General features: G+C 44.7%; 1 protein-coding gene across 1 annotated transcript in view; it reads right to left on the bottom strand.

Annotated features, from left to right (window-relative positions):
- LOC306714860 (receptor-type tyrosine-protein phosphatase delta) overlaps nucleotides 1-20486 on the bottom strand; it is a 138840-nt gene that overhangs the window by 75118 nt on the left and 43236 nt on the right. The window contains 1 exon segment of the mRNA XM_079185019.1: nucleotides 10618-10803. Coding sequence (XP_079041145.1) covers nucleotides 10618-10720 — 103 coding nt within the window. The 5' untranslated portion in view covers nucleotides 10721-10803.

Here is a 20486-nt window from a genome sequence, read left to right as displayed (position 1 = left end):
TCTAAATAATTACTCTCATTGTACCTGAAACAAGCTATCTCGTATATTGTCAGTCAAGCTTTTGTGCGAGGGATGAAACAAAATGAACGCCGCGTAACGGGCCCGTTGTGCATTTCAAAGACGCCACACAATGAAGCATGGCGAAACGAAAGTGGCTGTCTTCCACGAGATCTTGAGATAAGAATACCCCTCTCATGGTTCTGTTTTGCTTATTTGTTTGCTCTTATTGTGACTCCCGTCTTCATCCCTGAATCGCTTTAGTTATTACGCAACCAATTGATTACTACTAAGTTGCCTGGACCTGGGTTATTTCACCGCGTATTGCCTGACGGTCTGTTGCAATGGAATATGATTTTAACACGAGATTGCATTTTCAGCACACATTTATAAAGCTGCATTATTCTTTTATTTTTCCCGGTAATGCTTGGGTTTGCATTTGCTATCATAATAATACCACAAGCCAGACTGCTTCCCTTTGTGCGCACCGATAAAAGCTCAATGTGTTCATCTAGCCTCTCAGTGTTGACTCCCAGCTTTGATAGAAGTTGGTTGAAGTTGAACTTAATGAATACTTTGGAGACAAACGTTGACTTCTTTCATTGTGTGTCACAAGACACTTGAGGTAAGATCAAAATGGTGATATTCTATCCCAAATACAATATCTTTAATCTGTATACCGTTGACTTTCATTATCAAATTTCTGATCCTTAAAAAGAACGGTTGGGATGATTCCATTAGATGTCAGGAACCTTATCATATCTGTGGGATTACAGTTGTAGGCTCCAGGATTACGTTTTTGAAATTATCTTTAAGCTTTGCAAAAAAGAAGAAGAGTTGTGACTCAGCAGTGAAGGGACATAAAAGAAGTCGCTGTAACTCATATTATCTTTGTCTTTCCCTCATTTCTATCTCCTCATCTTGGTTAGAATGCCTTTGAAAGTCAATCCATCCATTCTTTCAGTTAATCTCCATCTAAGCTCCTTCCTCTCTATCTACTCCGTGTGTCTGCGTCCCATGGCATTTTCAGATTCCATGTCTGTGGCAGTTCTCTACTCTGACCCCTTCCCCTTACGTATATTTTATGTGTATTTCATTTATTTTATTTTAAAGGTGTCTCACCAAGTACTAAGACTGCCTTCTCTGGAAACAAAAGATTTTGTTTGTATACTGTGCATACAGCACATTGCTGCGGCAGACATCACAGATGTTGGTTATTTTTAGCATAGGTCAAAGTGGATTTTTGCAGACCATCTGATCAGTGGTGCTCTTTGGCAGTAATGGAGAATGAAAGCATATTATTACAGATAAGCCATATTGTCCGTCTCTTGGTTCCATTAGGTGTCCAGTATGTGTGAGAACACAGGACTATTTTTATACATGCATACTGCGCAGACTATGAATGTGTACAATGGCCGCTAGCGTGTGCATATCACATACTGTATGTGTGGGAGTGTGAACAACGAAATGGGTGTACTTGCATATACGTGCACACTACTGCATGTGCAGAATGCAATAACTTGTAAAACAAACTCATAGATCATAATAATCTTAATTTATTTTCATCATGTTATTCTTTGGGAATTTCAAGGCAAATACGTTGCTTGAGATTGAGGTTAGAAAGCAACATGCATCTCCTCTAGTCATGCTTAACCAGACCTTTCAGAAGGACTTTGCTACCTGCTAACTGACTAATGTCTCCTGGGCGTTTCCGTTCGGAGTTGGCATAATTGTGCCAAAGACACGATTTAAGGTTGTCCCTGGTGGGACTTAATGGTGATACTACAGTTTAATCTTTCCATGGACATCTCTCCTTGAATAATCACAACGGGGGGAAAGCACAGGCAATTAAATTGTGCCATGTAATGAGAGGCAGCGGCTCATGCGGTGTGAAATCTCGGTCTTACCCAGGCAGTGGCGGGAAGGAGACTGAGCAAGTGAAGGGGAATCTCCTCGAGACTGTCTGATCATTATTTGTTTTTTCCTCACTCCGAGGGCCACGAGTATGACAGTGGGGGGGGATCTTATTGGAAAGGTGTACTTTAATAAATCCATGTTGGCATAAATCCTGACATCATCGAGTCTGCTCAACAGCCTCCCCCCCTCCTGATACCTGCTCTCTGGTACTAACTGTCAGACTGAGGGAGAGCTAAAAGTGTGGATTCATGTAAAGATCGAGTAAGATCGAGCTTGAGAGGACTAAAAGTTTGTGATGAAATATGTCCGCATATGTGTTTGTCCTAAAGATTCTTCGGGGAGGAGGAAAACCAGATGAGGTCCTTTCTTTCGAAGCAAATGACCACTCCGGATTCCATTGTCCCTCTCTGTTTTGCATTAATTATCTACACTTAACTAGATATATCCTTCATCATGACTCAAGTGACGGAGGGGATTGTGGTAATTAATTAGTTGATGAGAGAATGATGAATGGCATAAAAGACTGCACCAAGGGAGTTTTAAAGCTGAGGGGAAACAGACTGTTCATGGATGTTATGATGGATGCTGTATAAACGCCTCATAAATGTCCAGGGACCCTTTGGTAATCGTGTGTGTGTGTGTGTGTGTGTGTGTGTGTGTGTGTGTGTGTGTGTGTGTGTGTGTGTGTGAGAATGCATATTCCGTGTTCTGCGGCGTGATGGGATGGGCACTTAGAGCGCCGTGCCATTAGAAACAAGAGCTTGGCTCAGTTTCAACTGGAAAAGCCTATGGGTCTGGCTGTGGCGTGAGAGCATTTTCGCCTCTCAATGGAGGCTTTCACTCTCATTTGCCATAACTAATAAACCACACTGAAGCCGTGTGTCACAATAAATCTCAGCTCCACGAATGGCATGACTCACTTGGTGGTGCAGAGAAGCCAAAGAGGGAGCAAGTCGGGGAGTGTGTGAGTAAGTGTGCAAGACAGTGAGCTAATGAGTGCGCAAGTAAACAAATGGCAGGGCGGAGTTACAGGAAAAACAGTGACAGATGCAGTTTGTGTGAGAGTATCAGGTGAGAAAGACGACTCTTCAAAGACGGACTCTGAGCACTCACTCCATCACTCCGCTGAATGTAAATCAACTGTGACAAGAGGAGCTTAGGGCGTAAAGATTCCCAATCGGCGTCAAGTGTTGGAGAGTGCTGTAGGTAAGAAGGTGGGAATGTAAGCTTTCTGGCTGCAACTGAGAGATCGCCTCGAGGCGCTCCATGGAGATGAATGGTTTAGACCATTAACCCCACCGCCGAATCTCAACAAACCCCACAGGCACACAAATGTGCTACGCTGAGATCAGTGCAATGTGTCGCACTCGTAGGACCCCTGGAGTGGGACCAAAGCTCCAGCCTAGGGCCAGGTGTTACCCACACAGGCTCACATGCACGGCCATACACACACGCACGCACATATGCATGAATTCTGAGGCACAAAATTCAAAAGCCCTTTTATAAATTAACTTTTATGTATGATAAAAGTGCACAAAAAAACCCCACATTCACTCCCTCCAAACCCACACATTCAGGTAGGTAAGATGTTGCCATATCCAGATGGCTCTTTCACAGTATTTTCAAGAGAATCGTTTATTATTGGATGACAAATAATTACTGGCATCATGCATGATCGTTGAGCTCTTGGCTCCCCACAGTTTAAAGTTGACGTGTTTTGCTTATGGTGTGCCAAATACAGACTGGATCTTTGATTCCTATCACATGCTGAAGATATACACTCTGTGAATTTGTAATCATTGGTCAGCTGTACAAATCAAATAAATAAGCAGTAACGCTATAGCCAAAGCTGCATTTATTCTGGGATACCTATGCTTAATGACTCTACCCAGAGTTGGTAGATAAATTAGCAACTATTAATGCACTAATGAAAATAAGGCCGTCAAACAATCCCCACCACTTACGGAATATTTTGATCTTAATCATAATGGACATTATCCATATACACCGCACCGTTCTAAGTTGTATTTTGTATTTAAAAGGTTTGAACATGAACGTTGCGTTAGCATGAGCAATCCAGTCTTTATTGTATGAATTCCCTGTCCTAGAATACTGGACGTGCCGATGATATGTACTCTGAGCAGCTCTTCGCTGTTCAGACTGCACACTGCGGTAAAACATCATCCGTGCAGGCAACGCTGATGTATTTCAGACTTGACTGGTCCAGTAATCCCATTACTGCAGCTACAGCATCCATCTATTAATTGCACTGTCACTGGGGCAATGTCACGAAACACCTGCATTGTTATACAGTTCACTGGCATAGCGTATGAAGGGTGATCAGATTTAGTACATATGCCAGCAAGGCCTGGATCATGCCAAGTGTAAGCCGAGCAGATGCAAAACAGCTGGCGTTGTGCTCGGCTCACCGCCTGATCCCGGCTTCAAAGGCATGCTACAAGGTACCCTTTGTGTGAGAGTGTGCGTGTTAGAGGAAAAGACTGTAAGTATAGAGGCCTAGTCTTGTGCACTGCATTAGCGTGGTCCTCCATTATTTTGTGGGTACCTTTAAAAGCTCAAAGGTAAGATAAAGAGGTGCTAGGCTGACTGAAATCCATACTTTTCAACAGTATGATAGACGCAGTCATTTCATGTCAAGCTATTCAAATATATGGATTTAGAGAGGGGGATTGGGGGAGTTTGTTGATGGCCGCTCCAATTGATTTACAATTTGGATTATGGTGCTTTTGTTCTGTCAATATTCCCACTCTGAGACATGACTGGTAGAGCAGGGTTAAATTGCCCCACCATTTTCAAGTCAATGTGTCTCGCAGGCATAAGTGCACTTAGATATAGCGTGACTGGGGGGGGCGAGGCTAGCCTTTAATTACCTGCATCTGGGCCTCTACAACATCTCCGTATGTATGTGATTATGTGCTTTTCTTAAGAGTGGGCGGGTCATGAGTGTGGTGAAAATTGCTCTGCTTTTGTGTGATTCTGTGGTCTAAGCGCGAGGAAAAATGACTGCAATCCATAGATGAGGGCTGATGGCCTTAAATAATACACTTGGGTGTAGTTGGCAGCAAAAATTCCGGCTTTTTTACGGAGTTAATATCGGGCCAGATACAACCTTTAAACATAATTGCACAGCACATTGTTGACAAGGACTTGGAACAGGCATTTTCAGCCACAGAAAACAATAATGACTTCTTACTAATTTAGTTCAACCTGCGAGTGAGACGCATCTTGCACGAAACTGATAACATTGTTTTATCTCAGATTACCAGTCTTGTCACAAGGTCTGCATCCAAACAACGAGACGGCAATTAACTGCTGGCAATCTTAAGTGAAGGTGTTTTCACGACTTTCATTTGAAGTGCGAACATGATGCGCACCCGCTCTTCTTGTAAATATCGATGCTGTTTTTCGAGACGTACTGTAGTAAGCCGGTTCTGAAATGAACGAGTGGAGCCAACAATGAGATTTCCACTTGAGCGGTGTCCGGCAGAATGATGAACGAGGTGGTAGGCGGGGGGGGGGGGGGGGTCAAAACCGCTCCGAGTTCAGTTCTGCTCTTGCTTTAATCTCATTTTATGTGCATACACAAACATGTAAGATGTGTGTGTTTATTTGTGTGTCTAATTCAATGTGTGCCAGAGAGTGTGTGTGTGTGTGTGTGTGTGTGTGTGGAGGGAGGGGGTAAATGTGGGCTGCAGCTCTTCAGAGTACATACTATGCATTCATGTGTGTGTATGTGCTTGAATTAGTGTGTGTGTGTGGGTTTGTATGTTAGTGCTGTGTGGGTACGAGAGAAAAAGGGAATGGAATAGACTCAATTTAAATCAAATTAGCATGCAGGCAAATTAAGCAGAGGGATTTAATTTGAGCTGTTGTAAAAATGCTAATTTCAGTACAGCCCGGAAGCTCATATGCAAATACAACACTATTTTACAATAATTCATATTAGGCCAGGCATGCATAAAGCATACATATTACAGCCTGATGTCATCTGGGGAATAGAGTATCATTAGCTTTCGGACTTGCTACAAGGTGATCCGGTTTAGGGGTGTGTGCATGTGTGTGTGCACATGCATATGATTGGAACTACTCCCTTTCTATTAATGTGTGCCTTTTCAAGTGTGCGTGTGCGCATGCATGCTTAGTTATTCTTGTCCATCCCGGCATGCATCTCCCTGATATACAGATATACAAACACCACTACAAGACATCGTTATGATAATCTGCATTCCACCCACAAAATACTCGAACTGACTTCAACACGGCCAGATGCTGTTGGATTGTTAGTGCCGTACTGTTCAACAAATTACTCCTCATAGAGCGGTAGACGCTCTTCCATCATAAATGTGTAACTTTTATAGTGAACATATGGAGAACCGACTCCTGTCACAAAAAAAAAAAAACAGCACGAGAGTCCAACTCGCGTGTAACGGGAGAGAGCGACTCCTCTCCTCTGATTATTTCACGCACATTTAAACGTGACCGTCGTCGTGTTCAAATGGGACTAAGTTTGCCCCCCCCGATCCTGCCCGATCCTGCTTTTCTCACACTGCAGTGGCTCAAAAGAAGTGCCGCATCAATAGACAATTTGCAGTTTTTCCTCCCATGTGGTTCACCTTTGATTGCTGGCTCAAAAGGATTCTCGCATACATTTGATGCCTGCGGGTGTTGCGAGTGAGCGCGTGCGCGCATCTGTGTGCAGTGCTTTGGGTGTTAACATCTTAATGTTTACAGAGGCCGGAGGGGCCTGTCGATACTCATTCGACGTGTTAAAGAGAAGCATGCTGGTTTGCTGGAGCTCACCATGCCATCCACTAGCAATCAATTAAAACACCATTAGGCCCAGGGTTTGACATGGTCCAGCACAGCATGGGGCGGTAAGTGCATGGGTGTCTGCAAGCCAATTTTCACTGCCGATGTATCTTATCAATAAGTATCTTTATAAAACTGTATTTTTGATATGAAAACCGGTAAAGCAGTCTCAAGCCGTCTTGGTCGATGTGTTGCATACTGTAGCGCCATCACAAAATGATACCTGTGGGAAACTTTCTAGACACTAACGTTTAACACTCGGCTATTTCCTTCCTCATTTCACTGTCCGACTCATGAAACACTCTATCCAGTTATTTAAGAGCCAAGTCATTTAGTACAGTTGCCCACATCAAAGTTATCGCCTGCCTCATCCCCGCCCAGGTGGAGGTGTTAAATGCTCCCAGCTCTCTTCTCATCCTCAGACGCTTCCTTTTTTTTTTTTTTTGCATTACTGTTGAGCAAAGGACACAGAGGAGTTGTTTGTTTCCTCCCGTGCTCTTCGTCTCTCGCGATCTGTCCCCTTGGCTCACCGGGGACAATTATGCCCTTCATTCAAGCTATTGCCAAGCCCAATTTGCCACACAAATTAATTGGTGCACATTTGAAGAGCGAGGGGGACACGGTGAAGGAGAAAATCAGAGGGAGAGAGAAGGCCAAAGACAAAAAGAAAAATGGCAGTGGGGGAAACAAACAACCCGCTATCTTAGTAGATCATTTTCCGTATCCATCATGCTCTTCCCAGCTAAATCCTGGTTCTACACTGGAAATATTTGCACAAAGAAAATCTTTGCTAGAGCTTCCATTAACAGCAATGTGTGTTTGTTATGGGCCTGATTGGCGTTTTTCTTGAGAGGGGGCTGCAGTGTCCACTGTGTGGGGTGGTGAGTAGGACTGGCTCCGAGGATCGTGCCATCTGTTGAGCAGGCCGACTCAGCCATTTTCTGCTCTCGCTCGTCTCATATCCTCCACCATGTCTACAGCCGGAGGCTAGCTCAAACCCAAATGAATCCAGAGCACCAACAGAGGGCAGCTTTCCCTTTAAATCCAGCCCGACTTTTGGTTCTCTGGGTCCGTCTGGAGCAGACTAAACCGAGTGGTGGTCTCTTTGTCCTCAGCACACCACACCACAGATTGGAGAGAGAGCCCCAGAGTGTGTCTGGGCTGCGTATGCAGCGGCACAGTAGAGGAAATTAAGGAGCTGCTCAGTCGCTGGAAGGGGCTATTGCACTGCTTCCAAACAACGAGGGGAGAAGGTGGGGGGGGGGTGAGACAAAGACGCAGGCGGAAACACATTAGAAAGGAAAAAAAATAATAATACGAATAAATGAGGAGAAAATTGGCAAGAGAGCGATTAGGAGAGAAAAACAATAGAAGGGAGTCGGGAAGGGGAGGAACAAACACGTGCATGTGGGAGATCAGGCAGTGCAGGAACAGAAAGGGGCAAAAATGAATCCCAGGGCCAATATGTACTGCCTGAACACACTCTTGCTCTCTTACCTTGGTTGCAGAGAGGACACACACCTCACCCACCGTGACCTTCCATACACCCCCTCAGTCATTAACAGACAGCCACTGTGGCTACCTCATGATACGTTTGTTTTGGCTTTGAAATGATGACCCAGCACAGCTGTCTAAGTAGGGTATGAGGTAGCAGCAGCTGCTCACAGCCAGACAGCTATAAGGAAGGAGATTTGGGGGGTTGGGGTGGGGGGGGGGGGGAGCACAGAGGCGTCATGATTTGGGGGCTGCTGACTACACTTGTGCAGGTCTCTGTTGCATGCGTGCTCAAATGTGACTGTGGAATGTCTGGACACGCAATAGTGGAAGTTTTGCCGAGGCAGTTGTCTGAGGGAAGGTTTTTGGCAGTGGTGTCAAATGCTGTTATGTAAATTCACACTAGGTTGTGGAAGATGGGAGTTTCTGAAAAGATAACTACTAAAGAGCCCCCTCAATGGTAACGTTTATCGACTGTTAATGCCGTTTTGGGAAGGTCCCGTAATTAAATTGTGTCAATAAATCCTGGAGCTGCACATAAAAACGGGGGATAAACAGCGACTACGTTTCTCCGCTTGCCTCTTCCCCGCTGTGAGACATATGTGGCGGGAGGCAGAGAAGAAAAATAAAACACATTTGAGCAGATTGCAGGGAACATTTCTCAAGCACAACGTTGTGAGTCTCTCCCATCAATTTCACTTTGCGTGGCTCTTTTGTAGATGACCTTGGGTGAATGATCCCTTCAGTCAGAGACATTCAGCTGAACTGAGGGGATTTCAGTCGCTGCAAAGGGAGCAATCAAACTTTTATTCATCCCTCTGTGACTCCAGAAGCTAATGATTCATGGATCTTAGTGTAAAAAAAAAAAAAAGAGTGGGCGGGAGAAGGGGGGGGGGGGGGGGGGGGGGGAGCTGAGGTGCAGGACCAGAGCTCAATGAGGTTTGAAAACTGTTGTCACACATCAATGAGCAGGTGTCTGATGTCAAGTAACTCAATTCCAATGACTTGTCATGATGAGATTTTTGGCTGAGGCCTTAGCATTTCTGGTTCACATGATGGTTTTTGCGACGGAAAAATGTAGTGGGAAAATAGGCACTTGAACACATTTTGATTGTCTGATGAGATGGATCATTGTCTCCAGGTGTGTGTGTGTGTGAGAGAGGGAGGGAGGTATAAGCTCAATGTGATGCTAACATTACTACTTGCCAATACCCATGCTAGAGTCGGATCATACTTTTATTTGGGGTTTCTACGGGATCGTGTTTACATGCTTTAATGTTAAAAAAACACACAATTCCTCTAATACTGTCTGTCTGAATACACCTGTTGTCACTCTTTAGCGCCCGTCTCTTTAAGCTCACCTCCCAATAACGCCCAGTCTGCTGTGATTGGTTTACGGGAAAAATACGGTGCATCTTTGCAAACTCCTCAAGCCGTGGGTGGAGATACTCAGATGGGGGGGCGTGTCTTTGTAATAGGGCTGCATGTGACAAAGCAAGGGGAACCCAATAGGGATGTCACGAGAACTGATACTTTCATACCAAGTCAATGGTACAATTCAGAAATTGTGAAGTTGCTTATTTTTTCACAGCACCGCAACATGTCTCTATGTTGAAATTGGCTGAAGGAGAACTTGTGACGTTAGCTGATAGCAGCCAGTGGGCAGCACAGGACATGCCTGGCTAAATAATGTAGCTAAAAGCTAACGGTAACGGTTGCATTATGATGCATTCTTGCTTTATTCAGTGAGTATTGACAAAGGTAAATGATGACGCTATCAGGATGTGTTCAAATTAATAACAAATGATTGTTTTTGAAGCAGATCATCAGGAATTAATAATACATTTGTGATACAGTATGCAAATGGTAAGTAAGGAGTATATGATAAAGTACATGGGATTTATTGGGTTTTTTTTGTTACCGTGGTATTGAAATGGAAATCGAGAATCATGGATTTTCACTGGTATTGGTATCGGCCACTGAATTTCTGGTGTTGTGACACCCCCAGTGACAAATCTAAATGGTTTATTGAATCGCATGGTTTGTGATCTTGACAGCTCACAAATCTAAACTAACCGGGCTGTCTTATTTCACAGTTTGTGGGTTGGTAATCAGCAAAGTACCCAAATGTATGTGCACAAGCACTGAAAAAGCAATCTCATTCTGGCAGTGGCAATATCTCCCCGGTGTATGAAAGTCTCATCATAGTACAGATCAGTGTGTGTGTGTGTTTCATGCATTCATTAAGTATTTAAGTTGCATGGGTGTTACATGAAGTATTGATGTTCAATGAAAAAAGACCAATCCCAGCCCAGCCCCCCCCCCAACCCAGCAGGACACAACACTTGAGGCCCACGTGAAAGCCAACGGTCCACTTACTTTGAGCGTCGGCGAGGTGGAGAAACAGACCCAGGACAAGCAGCAGCGGCAGCAGCAGCGTGGGTCTGGCTCTGTGCATGGTGGGACAGCTTGGCACCAGCATGCTTTGGCAGCCTCGGTGGCGCTGGCTCACAGAGCCCTGTGAGTCAGTCTGGTCTGATTTCTCAGATGCAGGGTATTCACAGCCTATGCAAGGCAAGGAGGGATGGGGAGAGGGAGAGGGAGAGGGAGAGGGAGGGAAAAAAGGAGGGAAGAAGAGAGAGAGAGGGACTGAATGAAACAAAGCTGTTTGGCTCAACGGGTTTTATCTATCCCTGCACATTTCTGACATACCCCCACACAGCCTCGGCTGGAGCTGACAGAGGATAGGAAGAGGCTGATGTGCTCACGGGGTATGTTCTGACAGTTCTCTAAATGGAATAGTCACTTCACACAATGCGTGTGCGTGAGAGGGAGAGCGATGGAGAGAAGGAGAAACCACACATATGAAACTGTGGGCTAATAAGATTTTGTCTTCACAGCTTTGGTCTCGAGCACCAATTAAATATAGCGTATAATAAGAGTACATTTTAAGTGGTAAGATCAGTGTTGATATCTGTTTCACATAAAAAAGCACCTCTGTCGCGTGTCTGAAAATACCGGATGTATTCGTGAATGCTGAAAGCTATTTCATAGTTCTTAAATTAAGTAGTTTAGTAAAGTTGATCACCGCGAGACTGCTTGGACTTTCTTGGGTACTTTTCTCTAAAGTACAATACAAGATGCTTAGTTACAGTACATTATGGTCCACACATTCAATAAACCAGTGCATCTGAAGCTCCGAGTCATGCTTCTTACACCACATGTAATCCATAGTAGGAGGTTTAATAGCTCTGAAGGCCGATACAAAGTGATGGAGTAGCTTAGCTTTAGCACACACAAACACAGACTCTCTCTTTTTATCCAGCGCGGCTCAAACAAACACAATCTAGAAGACAGAGTGGCTAAGTGTTGCCATTCATGTCTCAGCTCTTTATTGAAGGGCCACTACATCGGCTGTGGAAATCAATGTGATACAGTGAGCTAGTATTAGCTGCAGACCGGCTCTATCCCTGTCATCCATTTGCTTAAGCCAGAGCTTGATCCTTAGTGATGGATGCTCTGCAGTAGTCTTCGCCTCGCAATACGCCTCCCTGCTAATCCAAGTGTGTGAGCTTTGATGACATATTGTACTGCCGGTTAGCATATTAGCTGGTCCGCCTGCATTGTTCTGCAGACTGTTGTTGTTTCAGCTGTGGCGACTGGGTGTTTGTGGACCGGTACGTGGTCCGTGACACTTTATGTCCCATGAGATCAAACACAGAACACGCCAGATCTTTTGAAGTCTTGGGAGTCTGCTCAGGAGACTGCAACGGTGCATATAAATGCTATTTTGCTAGAAAAAATATTTTATTGGACTGTTTATCTGCAGATTTGACCGCCACTCACTAAAAGGAAAAAAAAAGAAAAGAAAAGAAAAACAAGCCCCACCTAAGCCCAATCACCAGGCGCAATGATGACAAAGTACCTCATTTCCCTGTTACCAATCATCCTCTTTCTCGCCACTAGCTCTCCCTCTTTCATTTCTGTGGGCTGTAAATGGCAGAAAAGACGGGAAGATAGCGCACCTGTCACACTCGATTTGTGTTGGGGGGAGATAGACATGACTACCTGTCTCCGAGCACCGCAGGGCTAGCAGCAAGCGCGAGAGCGGGGGACGTGTGGCGAAGGGAATCAATTTGAGGCAATCTCATCCCCCGCTCACACCTCCGCCGACACACACATCACACACACACGCTTACAAACACAAATGCGTATACATATACATACGTTTGAGCACACTAGACTTTTCACACGAGTGGCGTTTGTAGCGACTTTGAATTTGATTAGACTCAACCGGACTGAAAAGGCTGAGCAGGGCGTGAGAGGATGAAGCCGCAGTGTGATCATACGTAGCGCAGGTACAGCTGTCTGTCTTCCCCCAGTTGTTGTTTCACGCATCGGGCCCCTCCAAATCTAAGTGATAGCCTTTGAGTTAATTAATGTGTACATTTTCATAATGACGTGACATTAGGCAGCACACGAGAAACAGTGCTCAGCAGCACTCCCTTTCTCTAATCACGGCCGGCATGCGCGCACAGCCATTTACACTCACACACACACACACACACACACACACACACACACGCACTCTGATAAGAGGCAAACACAACCATCTGTATGTTGCGTAACCACCAGTGAGACTACCAAGAGGCTTTGCCATGTGAGTAAACACAAGGAGAAGCTAATGTACGCACAGCTCAAACGCCCCATGAAAACCTTGATTTATACCAAAAATCAAAGCAATTATATTTGGTGTTGACTCGCGGTGTACATTGGCAGAGAAGCAGCAGTTTGCCGAATGCGTTGTGCGTCGTTATCTGGCATCGGATTGAGCTGCGGCTTCTTTTTGCGTGAAAGCTTGTGCTAATGCGTGTTTGAATACATGTATGAGCATGTACACGTGATCCTTTCCATTCTCATGTGTCCGTAAAACAAGACTCCCTCAAAAAGGTGGCGCCACCTTTGCCCATTTTATCCCCAACATGGCCATTTTGCATTGCGCTCTGCACCTTCACTTTCATACATCTGGTGGCATTGATGCTTTCCATTGAACGCTTATTACAATAGAAAGAAAAAACAATCTTGTCTTTCTTCCTGGGCCCCTGGTGGTATTATTGTGTTCCCATTCAGTGGTGCTTCATTCAAAGGATTTTGCTGCTGATAGCAATCATGCATTATTAAACAAAGCCTGACAACATGCACAATGTTAATTAGAAAAAAAAGGGGGGGGGGGGGGGGGGGGCAAGAAAAAGAAAGGGGCTGTTGAGCTGTCTACTCTTTCTCCTTCCCCATGATCCTTATCACAAATGTGAAAGAGAAGGAGGGTGGGATGTTTATGCTCTCTATTCTCATTTCAGCGCGTGTGTTTGGTATTCTGCTCTATTTAGACGAGCAATATTATTGAGGGGGAAGAAAGATTCAGTCATATTTATCTTATATTCCAGCCATACTGCAATGAACTTGTTAGAGCAAAGAATGCAGGCAGATTAGTAATGAGCTCCCCAAAGTAGCAGGTTCACAACATCGGCTTTTTGTCTCTCCGTGTTCTCGCACATGCTGTAATATTTTGGCAAACCGAGGAAACAAGTGCTGACACGAGAATGCTACCGATGGTGGCATTTTCAACTAATTAAACATGGGTTTGAGCCGAGCAGTGGTACCACAGTATGGCCATCCTTCGTGCGAGTTGACTAATTTAACTTTGGCCAGCTCCAGGGGATTTTAAAACGGGGTGTTTTTTAATTTCAGGCTCATGCACAAACTGAATTGAACTTCAAGGAAGTAGCGGATCCACAGTATGTTATCCTAACAGACCAAAGCAGCCGCAAAAATGCCACCAAATCTATTAAGGCCAATCCCTCTGTAATTAGCCCAACACATGCAAGGACAAAGCATGGCAAAACTACACAGGATGCGATCCACTGGGTTAGAAAAAGTTGCCCAGTATCATGGCCAGCCAGGCACAGCAAATAAGAATTAGTGTCTTTTTATGAGGCAGGACTTTCAATTTCCCTCAGGACTAGCAGAGTTAAAGAATGCAGTAATTACCCCCCACACGCACACGTTCTAACTGCAACGATACACAGGACTACGGTAGTCAAGCACACAGAGTACGCTGCTGTGTAAGTACTGGAATTATCTCTGGGATGTCTCTTTTTGACTTTGGCCTGTTGCTGACCGACCCTGCTTCAGGAAGCCGGGCTAAAGTTTGAGTTAATTAGCAGCGAGGTGGAGAAGAGTCAGCGCCGCACCTGAGACAGACTCCACCACCATCCTTTTTGCTGCTGACATACTATTTCATTCAACTACTCTACAAAACACAGTGAAGGCGCAATTTGAGGAATGACGCATGGTTTGTTAATAAAGGGTTGTTTTACATATTGAATTTTAAAGAAATATATTGAGCCTTTTACTTGTCTACACCTCCCTGTGTGCGTGTGTGTTGTCTAAAATACTTAGTACATCATTGCCAATATGCTGTTGTAGTATTGCATCAGAGCCATGTAATTTCCTTATTATTATTGCAAATCAAGACGTCATTTTGATAGTATTCTTCTTTTATTGTTCATTTAAACAGGCCGCCGGATGTTCCCAGTGCTTTACTCTAGTTTAGGAATGACATTATTCAAATTTTAATGAATTAAATATGAAAATGATGTAAAATAAAATGGTTACACACACATCTCCCTCCTTGTCTATGCAATATGTGTCAGTGACAGGGGGTAGGCAGGGGTGTGGATAAGATTAAACTACTTTAAGAATGCAGTATTGCTTAAATTAAGGCCTTGAGGTCAAAGGGCACGTAAAAGGGCCTGTGCACCAGCACCTTTCCTCGTTCTACAGATTTGGTAACAGTAAAACATGGCTTCCTGTGACAGGCACCCACTCACAGTGCCCCCAGGGTTTTTTAAAACATCATATGACCAGATTTATAAAATAAGCTCATCAAAGGCTCCCTCATACATCGACACCCACCCACCGCCTTTGCCAATCCCCACATCCTCATCAAGAGAGGTTAAGTTCGGGTTGAGTCACAGTGTGTTTCACATGGTAGCTGCAGCCATCTTTTATCTCTTTTTCACTAGATCGTGATATAAAGTCTGTCAATCTGCACAGAGTCCATTCCTTAGCTGTAGTTCTTTCTTTTCTTCACCGCTTTTTTTTTCTTTTCCTGTGTTTTTACTGTTTTTTTTTTTCATCTGCCGCTACTTTCTTCTGCCCAAGATGGCGTGATTTAAGACCGAGTGACAAGGCCGTTTCTCACACATCGCTCCCGATCAGCCGGCATGTGTAATAACATCCCTCAAGCTAAGCTAAGCTATGCCCTCAAGTGCAGCCTCCACATGAAAGACCCTGACAAGCACACATCAGAGGAGTTTATTTGCTATACTTATTTATTTACTCCCCCCCCCCCCCCCCCTCTCCCTCCTCGCCTCCCTTGACAAGCCTCCCACGGTCATAAACTACCCTTTGGGTGGTACCGCCTGACTTTGTGTTTTGAGAAAGTCAAGGTTTACAGTTCCGCCTGCAAGCCTGGCTAATTTTTTGTCAAGCCAATGTCTGTGGTTCTATCTTGCTTTCTTATGAATGAATCGCCGCAACATGAAACACACAGCAGGGAGCTAATTGCATCTGATGACATTTGCCAGTGTAATAATTGGCTTAAAAGCACCTGCTGCGGCTGTAGGATAACGCAGCTATCACAATACCATCTCAGTTGTGTGTCCGCTGCAACATAACTCCGGTTGGATTTCAAAGCCACTCTTTTTTGTTGTCGCCAAAATGACTTGGACTTTAAAATCTCACACTTATTCACCTAGCTCGTGAGCACTGTTATTAATCAAATTGTATTATATGTATTATATGTTTATGTGATAGTTTCTCATTTTATGAGGCTACACATCTTCGTAAAATACTAACTGCTGTAAAAACAAGCTTGTATTTGAAACATAGTTCAAGGAGAGGATGTCGCAATTTGAAAACCGTTACCTTGTTTGGGTGCAAAGAGCATTTTGTGTCCTCATGAGAATTCAGACCACCCAAACTAACCTTGAGCATACACTCTAGTAAAAAAAAAAAAAATCACCACGTAGCATCAGCTCACAAATACTCCTCCTCCTCCCACTCGTTTTCAAAAGCCTCTCCTTGACTTTTCTATCTACCTGATCTACCTCGACACTTGTTCTCTCTCTCTCTCTCTCTCTCTCTCTCACCCATCTTTCTCCCTCGTCCCTTTCCTCTCGCCACGTTTCCCAGCAGCTGTTGGGTTCAGATGGATGGTCCCAACAGTGCAAGACCCTGACCTGCACTCTAGTGACTGATTATCCCAGTGTCCTGTTGTGCTGCTCCCTGAAATAATACCAGCACACAGTGCACAAACAGGCAGTCACAAACAAACACACACGCACGGGTACATAGCCATTGGGTTAGCTTTAAGGACACTGGAAGGGGGGGGCAAAGTAAAGTATTTCATCTTCGCCTGCATGCTTGGATCGCGTCCTTTGACCTTGATGACACAGGAAAACATGCTACTTATTGAACTGTAACGGACGCCACTAATGCCTTTTCAATGTGCAGCAGATAACACAGGCACAATCAGCCATTGGGCCTGCGTGTGAGCTGTGTAAACTGTTCAAATGACGGCCTGCTTGTTGGGGCGGCCTTCTCTTGTGCTATGTTTGCTTGTCACAGTGTGGGCGCCTACTATAGTACAGCGTGTGCCACTCGGATCGTGCTTGACCTTGCGCATCAGCATTTAGCACAGGGGGAAAAAAAACTTGTTATCATGCAAACAGGCTGAATCTTGAGGAGTCTATTGTTCCGGGAGCAGCGAGTGTGGCAGGACGAGGGGGGTGGAATTGAGAAAAAAATGGTAGACGCAGCAGCAGCAGCCAACCTGTAATGGCTGGGATTAAATTTATGCCGCATGAACAGGGGAGGGCTAAATCATGTTACATATTATGAACCAGAAAAAAATAAAGGGGGAGTGAGGGGGGAGGGCGGAGCAGAGGAGTGGAAATATAATGGATAAGGGGAGCAACGAGGCAGAGAGGGAGCGAGGTGGCGAGAGAAAGGAGAGGGAGGAAGGAGGCGCGAGGAGAGCGCGGCGTAGGGTAGAGAGCAGGAGAGGTGGAGGCAGAGGGAGGGAAGCAAGGGAATGTGCCTCACCGCCAGCTTTTCTCACGCTCCGTCTGTGCTTGTACGCCTAACAGAGGCAGCGTGAGAGAGATGGAGGAGAGGGAAGAAGAAGAGAGGGAGGAAAAGCAGGCACTGCTGAAGAGGAGATAATCGTTGTGAGGCCACTCTGACAGTCTAAAGGTGTTGTTTCCTGGAGGGAGGGAACTGGACCGATGACAGCGGGTGAAAAAGTGAGAGAATAAGAATCACGGCGCATGTAAGCTCTCCTCACCCTAAAAAAAAAAGCGCATCCAATCGAACTCCAACACACACTCGCTCGCACATGTAAACTCAGGCATTCATGTGCACTAAATAGACACGTACAAGCAGAGAGCAGGCACGCATACCCTTTGCACCACATGCTCTTGGCACTTTGACATCTACCCCCAACACAGCAACGGTCTGTTGGAAGATGAATAATTTCACTTCCGCGAGGCAGAGAAAATGAGAGAAAGGAACGAGGGTGAGAGGGAGGTTGTTCCCAGCCTGAGCGCATGTCGTTTTTTTTATGCTAAGTACAGAGACCTCGAACGGACAAAACGGCATTCCACTGCCACTCGCCGACATGGCAGAAAACAGACGTCTATTGAAAATGACTGAATAACACAGGACCGGGCATTGTGTTGCCCCCTAATACATATGGCATAAGTCAACAACAATATGCATCTTTATCTTCTCGAAACAATTGAACACCAAGGTACATTGTGCGGTGGTGACATTTTCGCGGCTTTTGTACACAGGCCAGGCCGTTTGGTTAGTAAATGCACTACTTAGGCGAACATGAAGGATGTAAGGAGGCGCTTGGGGCATACACGCTACACTCATAGGGCAGCAAAATAATTAAAATGCCAAGTCTCTCCCATTATCTAAATGCTAATTTGCCTTGATATACCCTGAGCTAAAATGTAACGCCACATTATGGTTGCTGTACTGCACGGAAGCAACGGCGGGTGAATTTCCCTTCAGTTAGCCGAGCACACCGGATGCTATCTGTTTCGGTATGTTACGCGGTGGACGTTTTAATAAGTCTTTGTTTCACAGGCAGCTGATCTTTAGATTTCTAAGCTAAGCTTAATTAATAGGCAAAAATGCTGCTGTGCTCATTTGAATTCTATATTTTTCACCAACCGGCTTTAAATAATGCGTGGATGTTATCCGGTGTCACTCAGAGTTGGTCAAACTGGTGTTCATGAAGACACTGACAGCTGTTCTTGTGTTTCAGTGGGTTTTGCTCACTGGTGTTTTTGCCGTGACTCAGATTTGATAAGAAGGCCTGAGTCAACAACTGAACGAACAGACAGCCGGCATTACAACCGGCAGCTTATCAAAAGCTTCTTGCATGAAAATACATCAGTGCCAACAAGGGAGGGCAACGGGACGGAGAAAATATTATCACAGATATGAGATGTTTTTGCTGAATAGACAGATAGAGGTGAAATTGTGTTGTTTCTGCTTTTCCATCTCCATCCTGATAAGACTGTCAAAGGACATGCGGGGTGGACAGCGTTGAACAGCATTTTAGAAAGCCGTTTCAATATTCCAGTGGTTCAAGTATCCTTCCCTAACTTTACTGAGCTCTTTGATGTGGCTGCTGCTGATTAATAGGTTTGAAAAGCTGAACTTTTTGAAGTTCTTGGACGCCCTTGAAAGGTGTTTTAGCCGGGCTAAGCTATTGTTCTCATGGAAGGCAGCGCTGGGTGCTTGTGCAACTCATTCGAGGAAAAGCAATGGGTCACCCCAAGGCAAAAGCAACAATTCCCTCTTTGTCGTTTCACTAAGACAAATGCTTGCCATTGCTACGTTAGCAACTGAACAAGAGCAGTTCCCCGGTCAGTGATGGTATATTGTAGGACTCGAACAAGACATTTTATTATGCTGCTGAAAAGGAATGAATAAGTCCTTTTCTCCAGCCACAGCTTGCAGATTGAAATTCAAATCAAATGCCACCTTCAAACAAATGTCAGTACAGGAAATCAAAACCTTTTTGTCGATGCCTGGCATCAAATAAAATACACAGTTTGACATTTGGAAGAGATTTTCTCTCCCTCTGTACTTGTTTCATGTAAAATTAACTTGGAAATTGTCGCAAAAAAAATGCCTATGAACCCAAATCGCGCAAATAGTTTCTGTTGCTCTCGCTCTCCATCGAACATCCTCTTAGAAACCTTTATGCAAGCTCCCCCAACCCAATACAATCCACCCCCGAACACTCAAAAACACGATTAAGACACTGTCAAGCCTGACGTCGCCAGCTCCCGTTGCTGTCAGTGGCCCTCACTGGGAGTCGCTGTTGACTGACTGCCTGGATGTGCCTTATCATTAACAGGGCCGCCTGTTCCACCACTGAGGGGCTTTGATGACAGAAAACCAAGGCCCCTGTGCCTGCTCCTCCCATTCTGCTTGCCCAAGTGTCATCTAAATGAGATAGGGCCCAGGAGCTAAGGGATTAGGCACTGCATAATTACCTATTTAAAGATCCTAATTGAGCATTTCATTAGGAGACTGGCACTGAGATTTTGCCAAGGAAGGCACTACAGGGATATAGATGTATTTGCCTGTGCATGCATGTGAGTATGCTTGTGTGGGCGTGAGGCGGTGGGGTTATGTGGGTTTGCATATGCCCGTGTGTGCAGCAGATTGTAACCTTGTCTTTTTGTTGTCATAGCGATTAGACAGTTTGGCACATGCATGTTTAAGTGAATCCAATAGAGATTCACCTTTAGAAATTGATTGACAAAGTAAACATCGGAACTTTCCACAGTTCCAACCTTTGGTCCAACCTTTAGGAATCCAAATCAAGTTCCATCTTTATAGATAGTTGGTGGTTTGCAAAGGCAATTGTTAGTTCCGATTCCGTAGACACGTTCAGTATTGAATCGAAACAAAACAAAACCGTAATTCTAATTTTGTTCTTATTCTATAACTTACTGATGATTAAGTCAACCGTATCTATAATGTGAGTGAGCTGAGTGGACAATTTCCTGCTCTCCCAATGGTGACCAAATGCAAAATTAATGAGTTTCTTATTCTGTCGAGCCTTTCTCACATTTTAATTTCATTCCATTCTGCTT

Source organism: Pholis gunnellus, assembly GCF_910591455.1.
Source record: "Pholis gunnellus genome assembly, chromosome: 23".
Classification (NCBI taxonomy): Eukaryota; Metazoa; Chordata; class Actinopteri; order Perciformes; family Pholidae; genus Pholis; species Pholis gunnellus.
The sequence above is the reverse complement of the archived record's forward strand: the minus strand, read 5'-3'. Positions and strand labels throughout refer to the sequence as shown.